Source organism: Lupinus angustifolius, chromosome LG01 (genome assembly GCF_001865875.1).
Source record: "Lupinus angustifolius cultivar Tanjil chromosome LG01, LupAngTanjil_v1.0, whole genome shotgun sequence".
Classification (NCBI taxonomy): Eukaryota; Viridiplantae; Streptophyta; class Magnoliopsida; order Fabales; family Fabaceae; genus Lupinus; species Lupinus angustifolius.
This window is the reverse complement of record NC_032009.1, coordinates 12,670,467-12,689,360: the sequence shown is the minus strand read 5'-3', so window position 1 is coordinate 12,689,360 and position 18,894 is coordinate 12,670,467. Positions and strand designations below refer to the sequence as shown.

The window sequence follows — 18,894 nt, the reverse complement described above, 5'->3', positions numbered from 1 at the left end:
TCAAACTCATCATCATCAAATTTTTCTTCTTGACTTCTTGAATGTGAAGTTATGGCTTTGAGAGAAATTCCCTTATTGTTCTTGTCCGTATGTTCATGGAGTGCCAAGCATCCTAGCTCTATTTTATGTTCTTGAAGCTTTCCGAAAAGTATTACGAGCGACAAAGAGACCAAATCTTTGGATTCCACTATAGCCATCACATTTGGTTTCCATGCCCTACTAAGACATCTTAAAACATTGTTAGTCAATTCACTATTAGCAAACACTTTATCTAATGCAATAAGATGATTGACAATTTGAGTGAATCGCTTTTGCATATCACTAATTGGTTCATGTGGAAACATGCGAAATAATTCATATTCATGTGTCAATGCATTTAATCTAGCTCGCTTGACCTCACTAGTGCCTTCATGGGTTACTTTTAAAGTATCCTACAATTCCTTGACACTTTTACATTGTGAAACTCTAAATAATTCAACATATGAAAGTGAAGAAGTAATAATGTTTTTAGCCTTCGAATCATACCACACTTTTCTCTTTTCCTCATTGGTCCAAACTCTTTGGCTTTTTTTTAGTTTCACCTTCCACCAAGTGCAGTGGAATGTGAGGTTCATTTTTACAACATCTCAAATATTCGTATCTACGGTCTTAATGAAGATCATCATTCTGACTTTTCAGTAGGCATAGCCCTCTCCACAAAAGAAGGAGGGCGGTTGATAGAGGATCCTTCACCATAGAAGGATTTGTAGAGCCCATTTTGTATCACACGAATTAGATATTAAGCTAGTATGTTCGAACTAGTTCTGATGCTACTTGTTAGTTCACAAGGGCTCTAAAATTCAACTAGAGAGGGTGAATAGGTGGTTCAGTATTCAATTATCGTTTCTTGATTAAAAAGATATTCAATGATTTTCCTCTCTGTTTAATCGATTAAAGGATGTCTTAATCGATTAATTGCTTCTGCATATAATTGATTAACATCAAAGCTTAATCGATTAACTAGTTCTTGTTTCTTGAAAAACATGTTTTATTGATACACCAAGATGCATTGATTTAATTAATCTTGTATGCACTCTACCAAATGAATTTATGCAGCTAATTACACATAACATAATATGCAATTAACTCAGAAAGATCTGAATGCCAAGTAAAGTAAATCAAATATTGCGAAAACATAAAGAGTAAGAGATAAGAAAATTGAGACGATGACTTGTATCTTGGTTCGATTCCTAATCCACATGCAATCTACGTTCAGGTCTTCTCTTCTAATCTTGGAATATTTTCTTCACTAAGGAATAATGTTTTACAAACACACTTCCACCAAGACTATCTTGGACTTAAGCTTTCTAATGGCTTGTCTTCTCTTCTAATGAATCCCTCACTACTTCTAATGGATGGCCCCATCACTTGTAACTTCTTACCAAGATACTTGTATAGTGAACCTAGCTTCTAATGGCTCCTCGTCACTTATAACCAGGGTTTCTCCAACCTTTTCTCTTCTTCTTGGTGATACCACACGCCAAAGAGAAATAACCAATACAACTGTCTACAATGTGTACAAAAGAATAATGCACCTAAATGTGTTGAATATACACACACTTCCAGAATCTAAAACCTTCCTAAAAGTCTCACACAATCCAGAATATGAAGATGTGAGATAAAAGATTTTGTAAACTTGATATGACTTGAAAATCTTGTAATACTTCTTTAAAGATTCATGAAGTATTCTCCTATCCCTTTTTGTGTATCAAAATACTTTTCTCTCTTTTCAAAAACACTTTGGAAAATTCTATCTTTGAATGTTAAAGTGAAAATCAATATGATTCAATCTCTTGCCTAGAAAATGGGAAATTTTGGTTTAAAATACACATTTGTTTTCTGGTGTAGTCAATTGATTAAACAATTTATTTAATCGACTAATGTTGTTTAAAAATCGAGATTCTAGAAACTATATCTTCCACTAATAGATTAACCTTTAACTTAATTGATTAACGGGTTCTCATTTTGCACAACTTAATTGATTAACTCAACCTTGATTGATTAAGGGTTTTCTAAAAAAGTTACTTTGATGTGTTATGAACCTCCTACATGGTTTGTAAAAGTATGATGCATGATTTTAAATGATGTATGATATAACTTTAGTTTAATGCACCAAAATCATGTTATCGTGTATTTATGCATGTCCATGTAAATCATGTATATATACAAATAAGTCTCATTATTAGTTATGATCATATTTTAGGTTGTGGGACTTCCATTAAGGTTCACCTAATCTAGACTCTATCCAATCAAACATCTTAGGACCTATGATAATAGACAATACTCTTAGTGTTCTAGATCTTCTTGAATGCTTGATCTTTGAGTCTTGGCTTTGCTCTTTGTTGATTTGTGTGTGTCTTCAAACTTGTCTTTAAACTTTGTCTTGATCAAAATCTATGTGATGCATGCTTGCATTTACACTATAATCTTTTAACCAATTGAAATAAGCAATAAGACCGTCTCAATAAAAGTAACTTAATGTTGGTATTTTATCAGATGATCACATTAATATGATAATACATGGGGAAATGATTTACATAATAGATCCAACATAAGATACTTAGAGCAACATCATTTTCTTGTATTTGGACAGATAAACTAATTGGTAAGTAATACTTTAAACGTAATGATTAGATATTCACAACTAATTCTGCTAAAAAATAGCCTTTTTTTAAAACAAACTATTTTACACACACAAAAAAATCTTTAAAAATGTTACGTTTTGTTATCATAGATATGTTATTACTTGGCTAAATAGTGACTTATTTTTGGTCAATCACAATTCACATAAATAATTTCATACTAACATCCACATAATTTTAATCAATTTCAATAATATAGGTTACTTTGACAACATATTTTGTCAACTTATTTAATTAAAAATTAATAAATGAAATAATTAGGATCCATTAGCTGATAATTTTAATCTTAAATTGTGTTAAATAACACCTTGTGTAAAACTTATGTGTGTCTAGATACAAAATTGAATATGCATTATCAAAAGGCATACATGTACATAATTCTTAATGCTTAAAAACAATTTGAACAATAAAGAAAAAAGATATATATAATGCGTAATAAAAATATTCTAAATATATGGCATCAAATATATATCATACAAATATTTTGGCATTAAAATTAAAACAAATGGTACATTACTCTGCCAAAGAGAAATAACCAATACAACTGTCTACAATGTGTACAAAAGAATAATGCACCTAAATGTGTTGAATATACACACACTTCCAGAATCTAAAACCTTCCTAAAAGTCTCACACAATCCAGAATATGAAGATGTGAGATAAAAGATTTTGTAAACTTGATATGACTTGAAAATCTTGTAATACTTCTTTAAAGATTCATGAAGTATTCTCCTATCCCTTTTTGTGTATCAAAATACTTTTCTCTCTTTTCAAAAACACTTTGGAAAATTCTATCTTTGAATGTTAAAGTGAAAATCAATATGATTCAATCTCTTGCCTAGAAAATGGGAAATTTTGGTTTAAAATACACATTTGTTTTCTGGTGTAGTCAATTGATTAAACAATTTATTTAATCGACTAATGTTGTTTAAAAATCGAGATTCTAGAAACTATATCTTCCACTAATAGATTAACCTTTAACTTAATTGATTAACGGGTTCTCATTTTGCACAACTTAATTGATTAACTCAACCTTGATTGATTAAGGGTTTTCTAAAAAAGTTACTTTGATGTGTTATGAACCTCCTACATGGTTTGTAAAAGTATGATGCATGATTTTAAATGATGTATGATATAACTTTAGTTTAATGCACCAAAATCATGTTATCGTGTATTTATGCATGTCCATGTAAATCATGTATATATACAAATAAGTCTCATTATTAGTTATGATCATATTTTAGGTTGTGGGACTTCCATTAAGGTTCACCTAATCTAGACTCTATCCAATCAAACATCTTAGGACCTATGATAATAGACAATACTCTTAGTGTTCTAGATCTTCTTGAATGCTTGATCTTTGAGTCTTGGCTTTGCTCTTTGTTGATTTGTGTGTGTCTTCAAACTTGTCTTTAAACTTTGTCTTGATCAAAATCTATGTGATGCATGCTTGCATTTACACTATAATCTTTTAACCAATTGAAATAAGCAATAAGACCGTCTCAATAAAAGTAACTTAATGTTGGTATTTTATCAGATGATCACATTAATATGATAATACATGGGGAAATGATTTACATAATAGATCCAACATAAGATACTTAGAGCAACATCATTTTCTTGTATTTGGACAGATAAACTAATTGGTAAGTAATACTTTAAACGTAATGATTAGATATTCACAACTAATTCTGCTAAAAAATAGCCTTTTTTTAAAACAAACTATTTTACACACACAAAAAAATCTTTAAAAATGTTACGTTTTGTTATCATAGATATGTTATTACTTGGCTAAATAGTGACTTATTTTTGGTCAATCACAATTCACATAAATAATTTCATACTAACATCCACATAATTTTAATCAATTTCAATAATATAGGTTACTTTGACAACATATTTTGTCAACTTATTTAATTAAAAATTAATAAATGAAATAATTAGGATCCATTAGCTGATAATTTTAATCTTAAATTGTGTTAAATAACACCTTGTGTAAAACTTATGTGTGTCTAGATACAAAATTGAATATGCATTATCAAAAGGCATACATGTACATAATTCTTAATGCTTAAAAACAATTTGAACAATAAAGAAAAAAGATATATATAATGCGTAATAAAAATATTCTAAATATATGGCATCAAATATATATCATACAAATATTTTGGCATTAAAATTAAAACAAATGGTACATTACTCTATTATTTTGTTTTATTTTAGTCCAAAAAATATAAAGAGATGTTACTTCAAGGTAATATACATAATTATTAATTATAATGTTTGTATTTATATACTTATAGATAAAAAATATTAATTATATAACCATCTGATCTGATCGGATAATTTAACTGTTTAAACAAATTAAATCTAATATGAGATCTTTCATGATTGACTTAGATTTCTGAATATTGATATATATGTATCCATTTATCCCAATGTAGATTACAAAACTAAATAAAAATAAGTGTAATCAAGCTAATTAGGATATCAGTCTTTTTAATTGGTGCTTCACATTCATATATGTCTGGCACATATATAAAAACAATAACGTTAATTTATATGCTTAAAATGATAAGATGTAGAGGAAATAACTTTTAATTGCTTACTTAAGTTTTTCTTTTGTTATTAAAGTGTGAAAACTGAATCACAAAAGATATTAGTATAAGAAAACATATAGAATCGAGAATCAATTTTAGGAGAAATGTAAATAAAAAAAACATACATTCATAATTAGAATTCATAAAATATTAAAATCCTAAATTTCATAACTAGGGCTTCTCCCAAATCATAAATCTCAATTGGAAAATAATGAAAATCTTAACATAAGCATAAATAGCTTTTACATCACAAGCGAATAGGTTGTTTCAAGTAATTATTACCATGATTGTTGTTCTTTTGTTTAAATAAGACCATGAAAGCTTAAATGCATATCTTAGTTTTGATGTGCACAACGCTTTCCAAGACAACACATCATGCAATGTTACATTTAAGATCGACATACATAACTCAAGAGGATATTACGTCTACTCTTACTTTCGCATCTTAGTTTATATTTCACATTTTTATTTCCTATAGGTTTTTGTATCTCATGTCATTGATTTAATTAGGATCAATGTATGTGGTGTTATAGATGATGTTGGAACTTAATTTCTAAGTTTTACCTCAATTAAATGATTAGTAATCTGTTATACTATAGATAATGAAATCCACATTTTTTCTTGAAATTGTTTTGATATGTAGGTAATCGGTTATTTATCAATATAATCAAGTACGAATTTTCATAAACTAATAATGGTTGTGACTTAACTTAATCGATTATCTAGTAATCTGAAACAGTTTTTTTTTGTTTTTCAAGATGATTCATTCATTTTCAATTCTGACATTTTTAAATTAATATAAATTTACATGGGAGTCTTGGTGATAACAATAGCTCATCATATTCGCTTTTAACTATTCATTTTCTCATCTCTTGTAATCATCATTTTCTAGTGGTCTTAATTTTCAAATTATTCAGATATTAGAATGACGTCTTTCAGATTTATATTCTTGTTGTTGTCGACCCATATAAAGGTGTTCCCTTAACAATTGAAATTAGGGGTGAGTCATCCTCTATCCAGGGAGGGATTTTTTTTAGGATTCATAGAAGTTAGGAGGTTGTGGAAATTCAACCAGACTCAAGTTTGTGAAGCAAGACAAGAGTATCTTTGATGATTTGTATGTATCAAAACAATATCTCCATTACTGAAAATTCTCAAGGGCCCAGGCATAACACTCCATTCTTGACGTGAACCAGCATAAAAAACTATGATATCAAATCTTCTATCTCTACACTCTTTTCAATTTAATATTCATATTTGTTAATTAATTGATTTTGATGTAATAAGGATAAATTGAGATAATATAATTGATTAGAAGGTTTTTGAAGAAAATTATACTCTCTAGTTTCTATGTAATTGATTAATCAATTAATAAGTAAATAATTTTATGTAATTGATCATTAATCACACGATAATCAATTAACAAGAAAATAACTTTACTTAATTAATCATTAATCATATGATAATCGATTATCTTGGCTTTAAAGAAACTTAATTGATATGTATAATTGATTAGTGATTGATAAAGATTAAATAAATTGAAAAATTATTTTCATTCCCTCCTATTGTGCACTAGGGCCCTTGATACCTAATAGACCCTAAGAAAACGTCTTCTCTCTCCACTTACTAATATTATATAGAAATTCTCACTTTAATACAAATAACAGAATTTGTTTTATTGGCAATCATGTGTCAGATTTTTTTAACCAAATCCCAGCACCTAGGGCAATGAAATGAAGGTCCAGGTAGAAACTTATTCCATAATGTGAATAAAGTGGCAGATATGTTTGGACACCTCATTGTAACAACAAAGGTTTTTAATTGAAACATCAAATAAAAACAAGTTATTCTAAGATTCCCATTATTCTCAAGGTCTTGATGTAGGATGGGGATCTGCTGCCCCAACTATGTCCCCAACCACGTCCTTGATCAATTACAATGAAGCAAAATTGATAAAGTTATGAATATTTAATTTTTTTAAGTGACGTGTCATAATAGGATTGGTCTGGGATAGGGTTTGGGACAGCAGATCCTTGTCCCTCGATGTATACTCTCTAACAATAGTGGCTAACAAGCTGGGAGTCTTGTGCACCACATCTCATAACTTGGGAGCAATTCTGGCGTGGTCCCACTCTGTCACAACATGGTCGCGAGTTATCTCCTTAAGCGAACGGCAGCCACTTAGCGCCATAGTTAATTCAAACTCGTCATGAAGCATCTGAAGTGCTTTTCTTACACCAGCTTCACCATCAGCAGCCAAAGAGAACACCACAGGTCTTCCAATCTGATGTTAGAGATGAAAGGTAAATGTATAAATAACAGGAATATGGGACTAGCTAGTTATTAGAACATTTGCTTGTAAGGAAACACTTGTAAACTACACCCCTTATTCTATCATATTGCATTTTCTGAAACCTCTGATCTTTAGGTCAAATTGTCAAAGCAGGTTTTCAGCCAAGACATCTTTGGTTCAAACAGTCAAAGAAACATCATATTCCATAAGTTTCCTTGGTATTTGTGGTAGGTTCATATCTTTAGGAAACTTCTGTTTCTATGATCAGAATCATATGCTTCTCTGTTTTATTCAGAGTCTATTTGCGAGTTGGACTTTGAAAGGAAAGGAAATGGAAGGCTTAAGAGCTATGAAATACACTTGTGAAATAACCCTAAAGTTTTTCCTTCCCCTTCCTCCCCCTTAAAAATCCAAATCGCAGCCATAACCCTTAGAAACTACTCTTACAATGTTGATATGTTTCGTTAAGGTGATAAGTCATATGTATCAATTATGAGTTGATGGAGTTAAGCATTCAAGTTTGATTGGCTATGATGGAGGTTAGGTTATCATATACTTACAAATATGCCGGATGCGCCGAGTGCCAGTGCTTTAAAAACATCTGTCCCTCGGCGGACTCCACCATCCAGAAAAACAGGAAGTCTTCCCTGTGCACCTTTGACAACCTATTCAAGGCAAGCAACCAAAACTTTACTAAAAACTAATCAAAAAGGAATATCCCTGCAATGTTGAGGTATTTAAAAAATGACATAATGCCCTGTTTCAAGAAGTGGGTCATTCCTATTCAATTAATATGCAAATTTTCCAGAAATGATTAGGACATAGTGTACCTCTTCCAAAGCCATAATAGTTGATGGGACATAGTCAAGTTGGCGAGCTCCGTGATTGGAAACAATGATTCCAGCAGCTCCAACTTCTACAGCTATTCTTGCTACATTATTGGCATAAGATATGGGATTACATTCAAGACTGAGAAAACAATCCGAAAAAAGATCCACTGAATGAAGAATCATAAAGTGCATCGGTTTGATATGCTTACCATCTTCAGAAGTAAGTACACCCTTCACTAGAATTGGCAATGAGGTAATTGTTTGAAGCCATTTCACATCCTGTAACAAAGTTTATCATAGTATTATAACACGTTCAATGTCAAGATTGGGAAGTAATATGTTTGAAAAAATCAATTTACCTTCCAGCTGAGAGACCGATCAACTTGACCAGCAACATAAGAGGCAAGACCAGAGTCACTAGTCTGCAAAGTGATACCAAAACAGTAAAAGGAACAACAATAAGACAATGAGCATAAACGGAAAACCCATCCAATTGAAAATTTATACTAAACACTCACCTTATCCAGCTTTCCAAGATCTAATCCTTCAAAATTCTTCAACGTCAGGTGTGATGGCAATGTAAATCTGCAGAATAAAAATCCCATCAAACAAGCATGTAGATTAATATCTGTAATATAATGTTCGCATTGGAATTTCTAATTGCCTGCAAACCTGTTTTTGATATCAGCCTCCCTACGACCAAGAAGTGGAGTATCCACAGTAAGCGCAATTGCCTTGAAACCAGCTTTCTCAGCTCTTCTCACAAGCTGTGTAACCACATTTCTGTCTTTGTAAACCTAAGAACAGAACATCATTGGATTAGGTTATAACTAGATAGATGAGAATCTTACATAGCCATATTAACGTGTATGTAGATGTAGCAAGGAGAACAATAATTTGTTTTTGGAAGGCAATATCAGTGAAATTATTTCATAAGAGGGCTTTGTTTGGGAGTGTGGGGTTTTGGAATGGGAGGGAATGGATGGCTTCAGAAAGCCTTCCCCTTGCTTGGGAGTTGGATGAGGAGAAGAGAATGTTTTGGAGGGTTTCTCCCTCCAAAACCCTCCATCTGTCTAATTTTATTTTTAAAGTTCCCCCAGGTTGGATTTTGTTTGGGAGTTAGGAGGGAAAGGGAGGAAAGATATCAAAGGGTTAAGAAGGGAGAGAAAGTAAAAGGAAGGAAATCATCTCCCTTATTTGGAAGTATGAAATTTAGATGAGGGAAGGTTAACGTAAATTTCATACTCTTCAAACAAGGAAGAAGATTTCTTTCATTTTCTATTTCTCTCCTTTCTTAACCCTTTGATCTTTGTCATTCTCTTTCCCTCGTAACTTACAAACAAAGCCTAAACTAATAATGATAATATAAAAATATATATTTTTTATTTTAAAAATGTAATTAATAATGAGAAATAGACAATAATGTAGAATTATATAATAATATTACTAAAAACATTTAGTTATTTTGACATTATATCTCCAAAAAACTTCAAATTGGGGACTTTAAAAATAGATACATGAAGGGTTTTAGAGACCCTGCAAAACCTTCCCCTCTCCTTCATCTGACTCCCAAATAAGGGGGAACTTTCCAAAGTCATTCATTCCCTTTCCTTCCCCTCCAAAACCCCACTCCCAAACAAAGCCTTACTAGCAAGGAAAGAAACAAGTAAAAGTAATAAATTACCGATACACACAGTATCTAGGAATCAAGCCTTTATTTCCCTAACACATGATAACATTACTAAAAATGGGAAGAGGCATTAGAGAGAAAGTGAAAATAATAAAGGGGAAAACTTTTCAAAGTCATCGCTTCTCTTTCTTTCCCCTACAAAACCCCACTCTCGAACAAAGCCTTATTTTGGGAAGAGACATTAGAGAGAAAGTGAAAGTAATAAATTACCCAGACACACAGTAGGAAGGAATCAAGCCTTTATTTCCACACATGATAACATTACTAAAAATTCAACATAAAAAAAAAAATATGTGGCGGTTCATATATCAAAAGAGAATTCCTGTTTCATGCTACTATGCTTGGAAACGTTTTCTGGAAAAGGAAATGTTCCTGTGTTCAAGGAGGAGACTTATGACACACATCACAGAAAAGAGAACCATTAAAAGAAGGAACAAGGGCAATATACCCACATAGAGTTGGAAAAAACGAATGCCAGGTCCTGTTGAAGCAACCTCCTCGACACTCGAAGTAGCCCATGAAGATAGTGTCTGTGACAAAATAATGAAAATTAATCTGCCGGAAAGTAAATAAGCACAACAAACATGCAGGTGAATAGGCCTATACCGTTCCATATTAGAGTCAAATATACAAGAAAACTACAACGAAAACAAGTGCAGTTTTGTTTGGGAATAAAACTAAAGAACAAGTGTGGTGGAAACCATACCATGATAGTGCCAGCTGCTGATGCTGCTCTAGCAACTGCATGTTCTCCTACATAAAAGTTGCATAATTTGGTTTAATTTAGATTTTTTTTTCTCAATTCAGTAATAAGTAAACTTCAAAATAAAAAAAAATAAGAAACAGGGTCTTTTGCATTAATAAAAACTGCAAAGCTGGTGCTTAATTCATAATAAATTTATTAATTTGAAGAATATACTTGAATAGCTAGACAATGGGGAAATTGAATATGAAACATAGGATTCAAGCGGGTTGGATGAAATGGCGGATTACTTCAAGTGTCATTTGCGATAAAAAGGTACCACTCAAACTTAAGGAGAAGTTTTATCATACGACTATAAAACCAACAATATTATATAGGTCCAAATGTTGGATGACTGGACATACTAGACAAGATAAGATTAAAAATGAATGCATCAGAGAGAAAGTTGAAGTAACTCCTATAGTAAAAAATATGGTAGAATAGCACCTTATGTATTTTGGACATGTGTGGAGGAGACTAGTAGAAGTCCGTAAGAAGATTAGATCAAATGGAAGCTAGTTAAATTCCTAGAGGAAGAGGGAGAGCGAGAAAAATATAGGAGAAATGATAAAGAAAGACCTAGAGCTCAATGAACATGATTTACGATAAAACATTAAGGTGTCGTTCAATCAATGTAGCCGACCCTACCTAGTGGAATAAAGGCTTGGTTTTTGTTGTATATACTTGAATAACAAACACACCCGTCTATTGATGTGAAGATTGAAACATTCAGCTGTTTGAAATAAATAAAACAAATTTTCCAGAAACTGCCGAGATCTCTTTTATTTTAAAACACTAGTCTCTTTGAGACCACCTTAGTGAGGCTTAAAACACTAGTCCCTTTTATTTTAAAACACTAGTCTCTTTAAGAGCCGATTCCCTAAGGGTCAACAAGAAGAAATGCAGTTTTGCTAAACCGAGTCTGGAATTTTGGGGCACATCATTTCTCATTCGGGAGTAGCCGTAGATGCAGCGAAGGTGGCTACTATGCAATCTTGGCCGATGCCCCGAGATCTCAAGAGTTTAAGGGGATTTCTGGGTCTCACTAGTTATTATAGAAGTTTTGTGCAAGGTTATGGTCAAATTGCAAAACCTCTCACCGATTTATTGAAAAAGGATAATTTTGTATGGACTGATGATGCCACAAGTGCTTTTCAGACTCTGAAGTCCGCTATGATCAGTTTGCCAATGTTGGTTGTGCTCGATTTTTCGAAGACATTTGTGGTGGAAACAGATGCTTCGAGTAAAGGGATATGAGCAATTTTGATGCATGAGGGGTGACCTTTAGCTTTCTGGAGTAAAGGTCTATCCACTAGATCCTAACTGAAGTCGGTTTATGAACGAGAACTAATGGCTGTGGTCCAAGCGGTATAAAAATGAAAACGTTATTTGATGGGTAGACATTTTGTGATCAAGACCGATCAAAGGAGTTTAAAATTTCTTACCGAACAGAGGCTTTTCAGCGAGGAACAGTTCAAGTGGGTGGTCAAACTAATTGGATTAGATTTTGAAATCCAATTCAAACCGGGAAAGGAGAATTCAGTGGCTGATGCATTATCCCGTAAAGCTTTTTATACGGCCCTTTCCGTGATCAATTTAGCTGATGAGGATGAATGGTTTGAAGAGGTACAAAAGGATCTGAAATGGAAGAAAGTGATCCAAGACTTGGCCGAGAATCTAGAGTCACATTCGGGGTTGAGATTTCAGTCGGGAAGGCTTTTGTACAAGGGCAAATTGCTATTGTCCAAGGGGTCTAATAAGTTGTCTTTGATCTTAGCAGAATGCCATGATAGTGTATCTGTGGGACATTCCGGATTTTTTCGCACATACAAACGGGATTCTAGTTTCTTCAATTGGGAGGGCATGCGAGGTTATGTGAAGCAGTATGTCGAGACCTATGATGTATACCAGCGATATAAATATTCTACTCTAGCACCAGGAGGTATCGTGCAATCGTTACCGATTCCAACTCAGATTTGGCAGGATATCTCTATGGATTTTATTTCGGGGTTACCAAAGTCAGGTGGGAAGGACACTATTTTTGTAGTGGTGGACCGATTGACGAAGTATGCCCATTTTTTTTTCATTGGGTCATCCATTCACTGCTAAAGATGTGGCGGCCCTATTTGTGAAAGAGATAGTAAGATTGCACGGGTTCCCCTCTTCCATAGTTTCAGATCGGGATCTAATTTTCTTGAGTCAGTTTTGGCAGGAGCTTTTTCACTTATCTGGAACTAAGTTGAAGTATAGTACAGCCTATCATCCTCAAACGGATGGCCAAACAGAGGTGGTTACTCGCAATTTGGAGACCTATCTTCGATGTTTTGTTGGCCCTAAGCCGAAGAGATGGCTTGATTGGCTTTCGTGGACAGAATTTTGGTTCAACACCACTTATAATGTTTCGGCGGGAATGACACCTTTTAAGGCTTTGTATGGAAGGGACCCTCCCATCTTGATTAAGGGATGTACTTTTACTTCCAAAGTAGAGGAGGTGAATCAACTCCTCATATCTCGAGATGTAGTTATTCAAGAATTGCGGCAGAATTTGTTGAGAGCGCAAGAATTGATGAAGGTCCAAGCAAATAAGCATAGGCGTCTGGTGGAGTTTGATGTAGGGGAGTGGGTGTTCCTGAAACTCCAGTCGTATAAGTTGAAATCTTTAGCTTCACTTCCTTTTGCTAAGTTGTCAGCGAATTTTTATGGCCCATCCAGAATTTTAGAGAGGATTGGTTTCGTCGCATACAGATTGGAATTGCAAGAGCATGCTAAGGTTCATCCGGTCTTTCATGTTTCATTGTTGAAGAAGGCGTTGAAACCGATTCAGCAAGCTCAAACATTGCCTGCAATGCTGTCAGAAGAGTTCAAGTTAAAGGTGCGACCGGCGGAAATTCTGCAGTATAGGGTGGATACTGGCGGTAATAAGGAGGTGCTGGTACAGTGGGATAATTTGCCGGAGTGTGAGAATTCCTGGGAGTCCGTAGCGCAGCTTCGGGAAGCTTTTCCTCAATTTCCCCTTGGGGACAAGGTGGATCTTCTGGGGGGAGTATTGATAGAGTTAAGAAGCCACCTAGGCCACCTAGGCCACCTATCATTAAGGTGTATGAGAGACGTCCACGTGGTGCAAGAGGGAATGCCACACGTGACAGTGGCATTGCAACTGAAGCTGAAACTGCCACTGTGGCAGAAACAGTTACACCACTAGAAATCTGTAAATAGAAGGAGGGAGTAAGTAGAAGTTAGCTTTTGGGAATTATCTTGAGTGGGATTGATTCATGGGAATCAATTAGGGTTCTTCTCTCATTGTAATCCATCTATTCCCAAATTGAATAAAGTGCATTTAGCATTCGGAATTCAATTGATTCCGGATCGATTTCATTCTTCTTATCGTTCTTATTTTTCTGCTTGATTACCGGTGGTAACATGGAACTAGACAATATGGAAAGTGCATGATAAAACCCCAGAGCGAAAATCAATCCTTTTATTGATAAACACATAAATCACACACTGTACAGCAATATACTTGTTGTCCTAGATACCAAAGTCTCTTACTATGCACACAATACAACAATGTCCTATAAAGAATATTCTTTGTTCCTAAACTCACAAATAACAACACACATACAATGTTACACAGCCTACTGCCCATATATTCCTAAGGCATAACTGCTACTGCATAATTGTTTCTAATAAATACATAACTGCCAATAACTATTCTGCCTAATAAATAGTAATTATTTCTGACAGATTATTAAATGCATAACTATCTAATAACTTCTATCAAGCAATCACTAGCCAGTGGTATATCTCAGACCCATTCTCTTCTTGGTTCCATCGGTGCACTCTGATTTTACTTGAGAATAGTTCAGGAAGTTATAGAGGGACAAAGTTGAAGTATTGAGAGAAAGTACAGGAATTAAAGAGTGGTCCATAGGAGGAAGAGAAGCCGAGAGAGAGGGATTTAGGTTCAACTCAAAATTTTCCCACTTTTACACCTCCTCATCATGACCCCTTAATCCCTCTTCAATAGCTAAGTTGCATGTCTTGATATGAGATGGCTCATCACATAAAAGTTGATTCATCGGCCAACTCATCTGCTATCTCATTGTCAACATGGCCCATTACAATAATCTAAAATTCATTGCAATTATTTTAGAAGGAAATTTAGACTTAGTCTTAACTGCCTGAAATTTTCTCCCCGAAATGCTTATATAAACCAAATGGGATTTTCTCATAAATTCTGTTTTCTTCAAATGGACTGTAGTCCTATTTAATAAAGGATGCCTGCAGTTTTTCTTGAGAATGAAAACTTCTATTCTACGCCTTTGCAGTTAACTAAAACATATTTTAAACCTTTCTTTATGCACTAGTTCTTGCAGTACAGTAATTACAGTCGAGTAAGACTGAGTAAACTCTAAAGGCCCTCCACCCCAACAGAAGAATTTTCTTGTTCAACTACTGATGCAATTTTTTGTCGTACTATCGTTGTTATTATGCTGTATGTGTTTTCCTGCATCCATTAAGATAAAGTATGTAGAACCTTTACTACGTTCAGTATATACATACTCCTTAAGCTTTCTATTGAAAGACACAAGATACGTTCTCATTCAGTAAATGAAAGGTAAGTTCATACTATGGCATTCTATACCTCTTCCTATAATCATTCCACTTTAAGGTATAGGAATGCATAACTCACTCTTTTTGACTTTATGAGAATATTTTGTTATGTATAATATTATATAACAAAATACCGGATGCAATGACAATATCTCAATGTAACAAAGACCAATGAGATTAATCACATACCTTCTGGGTGAGCCATCTTTAACATGGCTGTAGGAGCAATCATGATAGGCATTGATAACTTGAAGCCCAATACAGTGGTTGTCAAGTCTATATTGCTTACATCAATAAGTATACGTGGTCGGAACCTGTTTTAATTAAACCAAGTAAATTGTAAGAATTTTGAATGAAACTGAGGTTGAGTGGTTCCAAACAGATAAATGAAGAGAAGGAGATTACAGAATCCTTGCGAATGCATTGCGATTCTCTTTCAAACTCCACTGGTCCTCTGCCCCGGATGCATAGTAGTCATAAATCATCTTTGGCAATTTTTCCTTTGCAATTGCCTCATACTCATTAACATTAGTTATCTCCATCATGCCCATAATTACTTATACTCTCCTCAGAATCTTCTGAAAGGGAGTTTAAAATAGAGTAATTAAATATTCGTACCAAATGCATTCCATGAAATAGAGTAATTAAATATTCATATCGAATGCATACCAAATCCAAATATGACATGCAATTTCAACCTCGATAAATAGAAGTGACTCAATTTAAAATATGTCAGTGATTATATTACATGAATTCATATCAAATTTGTTTTAAATCCGAAGATGATATGCAATTGCAACCTCCACAAACACAGGTATGGATATACCTGAACTTCACTTACTCATTCCATTACACTACAAAGCTTGTTGGTTAGAACTCTACCGAAAATGTAATCTTAGGTAGTCTAACTAAATGGCAAATAAAAGCAGCACAACAACTTAGTCCAAAACTATTGGTGGGGTTCAATTGTACTTCAGTTATCCAACACCAGAGTTGTCTTGTATGATGAAGGAATTAGATTCCTCTCCAGATGTGAGAGGGAAATATGTTTTTGTACTTTTGTAAATTATTCAATTCAAAAATAAATTAAAATATGGAACCTACAAATTTTATTTTTATCACTTGTCATTACCATGTAAAAATTCATTTTTTTATCAGACACATGAAAAGCAGGATCTGAACTTTTCAGGTCAAACCCCACTTCCTGGGATCATTTTGCTTTTTGTGTTACTGATGATCCTTTGCACAAACAGAACCAGTTCCATATTAGCCCACAAAATTCCAATAAGTGAGCCAGGACCCGATTTTGAATAAACTCATGATGGAATACAAACCAAGAGATTAAAAATCGAAACTTTTCTGAATTCAAGCATCAAATAATACCGGAAACAATAAACTTAATCCTTGGGTTCAAAAGAGAAAGAAACGTAACTTCAAATTACAAAACAAAGCTAACCATATTCATTCTAATCAACGCGGTACAAAAATTGAGAGGACAAATTGTTATTGCGAGAAATGAGAAGACTAACTATTGGATCTTATTGGACCGTTCAAAACATGCATATGATTTTTTAAGATCATGTAACTAATAATTAACTTTTTTATTATAGCTTTAGATTATTTTTCTAGTCGTTTTTATATGAGAATTATTTTCACTTATTTACTCCTATATATTATTATTTATATGCAAATAATGCATGAAAACCATCTCTAACAAGAATGAAAACAACAAAAATAGAAGTTGAAGAAGGAGAACAAACCTTTGGTTTAGGGTGATGAGGTGACGAATGAGATGTGGAGCTAAGGAATAATAATGATAAGAAAAAAGTGAAAAGAGTTCTTAAAAGTTAAAAGTATGCTAATGTTATGGAGCAATAGAAACAGAAGGGAAATAATTGAGAATTGGGTGTGTGACTGTGATGTGACGTAGTGAATTATGAAAAGATGGTGAGTGAGAGAAGCACTTGTGAATGAATTGGCTTCATAATGTGAGGAATGAGACAAAGTTTCCTTTCGCGGAAATGTGAGCTTTGGTCATGTGGACGACGGAAAGGTTTTTGGCTGTTAGCGTTCTATTCCACGTATCTATGTCTAGCTGTCAATTTTTAGGCGAAATACGATGTATGATGTTCTTTGATTGTTTGGGAGAAGAAACGAGCTTTCTAAGCAATTAATATATAATTATAGGAGAAATCATTATAATTATCTGACCTTTGTAAGCAATTAATATGTAATTATAGGAGAAATCATTATAATTATGTGAGCTTTATGATATCAAATTCATATTTTTATAATATTAAATGTATATATAAAGTTTCTACAAATGTGTCATTGGATGGTTTATTATATGAGTCAAAGTTATTCTTCTTGTAATGAAGAGAATAAGAATGTGTAGAACAACACTGATGCATTGATTGAAAAGAACAAAAAAATACGTGGAAGTTTCTTATAGTTATCAATAAAAAAATGGAGTTATAAGATAATTTGATAGTCATGGTGAAAGAATTTGAGGGTGAGATCTCACCCCAACAAAATACCAACAATTGTCGATACAAAAAATAAGATGTTAGAAAAGGATAAAATTGGAATATGAAAATTATGTCATAGTGGTTACTAAATGGAATTAAATGAAATTATATATGTTGAATTATTTGAATGTCGTTTAGATATATTTTGCATTTATATCTATACTACTTATATAGAGAAAACATAAAATAAGTACTCATCAAGTATTTTATGTTCTCCTATTTAATTTTTATAACTTCTAATTTCATGTTTATCTATTATAATACTAATAAACATAAAATTACTACTCGTGAAATATTTTCTGTTTTCCTATTTTATGTTTTATACCTTTTAATTTTATGTTTATCTACACTAATATTAGTAAATATAAAATAACTACTGATGAAGTATTTTATATTTCCCTTTTTAATTTTTATAACTTCTACTTTCATGTTTATATAAATTATGACCATATCAATATACATTAATATTTCTTACTTAAACTAGAATAATTTTTATACCCCTCTCTAATTCCCATGTTAACTTATATGACAGTTTTTCCATGTTAACTGCCGATGCAATTTTTCATTTATTTGGTAGGAATAATTTTTATATACTTCTTTATTAAAACACACATTTAATAAATTATTTATTAAAACACACACTACCAAAAAAACTGAAGATAAACTATTTATATGCTTTTTTCGGTAGTGTTACACTTTAACGAAAAAAACTGAATATAAATAAGTGTGTTGTAATAAAGAAGCATATAAGTGTAAGTGATTTTTTAAATGTTTAATTTTTATAAAAGTTATTATTATTATTATTATTATTATTATCTATACTTCTATACAACATAATAAAAGAATAACATAAAATAATTATTCATTGAGTACTTTATGTTTCCCTATTTAATCTTTTATAACTCCTAATTTCATG

At 32.8% G+C, this 18,894-nt stretch overlaps 1 protein-coding gene across 4 annotated transcripts; it reads right to left on the bottom strand.

The window, feature by feature from the left end:
• Nucleotides 570-17,437, bottom strand: LOC109349695 (peroxisomal (S)-2-hydroxy-acid oxidase GLO1-like). Of its 4 annotated transcripts, none has more exons than XM_019590620.1 (13): nucleotides 17,211-17,436; nucleotides 15,856-16,028; nucleotides 15,640-15,764; nucleotides 10,801-10,847; nucleotides 10,547-10,624; nucleotides 9,077-9,201; nucleotides 8,923-8,989; nucleotides 8,764-8,826; nucleotides 8,614-8,683; nucleotides 8,405-8,505; nucleotides 8,135-8,239; nucleotides 7,354-7,565; nucleotides 570-581 (listed from the first exon to the last, which is right to left on the bottom strand). In XM_019590620.1, exons 2-12 carry the CDS (start codon nucleotides 15,999-16,001, stop codon nucleotides 7,380-7,382), a joined length of 1,113 nt encoding a protein of 370 aa, XP_019446165.1. In that variant the 5' UTR covers nucleotides 16,002-16,028; nucleotides 17,211-17,436; the 3' UTR covers nucleotides 570-581; nucleotides 7,354-7,379. The 4 variants fall into 4 exon arrangements, with proteins under 4 accessions (XP_019446165.1, XP_019446173.1, XP_019446183.1 ...); XM_019590628.1 differs by lacking the exon at nucleotides 570-581 and adding an exon at nucleotides 6,940-7,161 and having other exon boundaries at nucleotides 7,356-7,565; XM_019590638.1 differs by lacking the exon at nucleotides 570-581 and having other exon boundaries at nucleotides 7,352-7,565; nucleotides 15,856-16,025; nucleotides 17,211-17,437.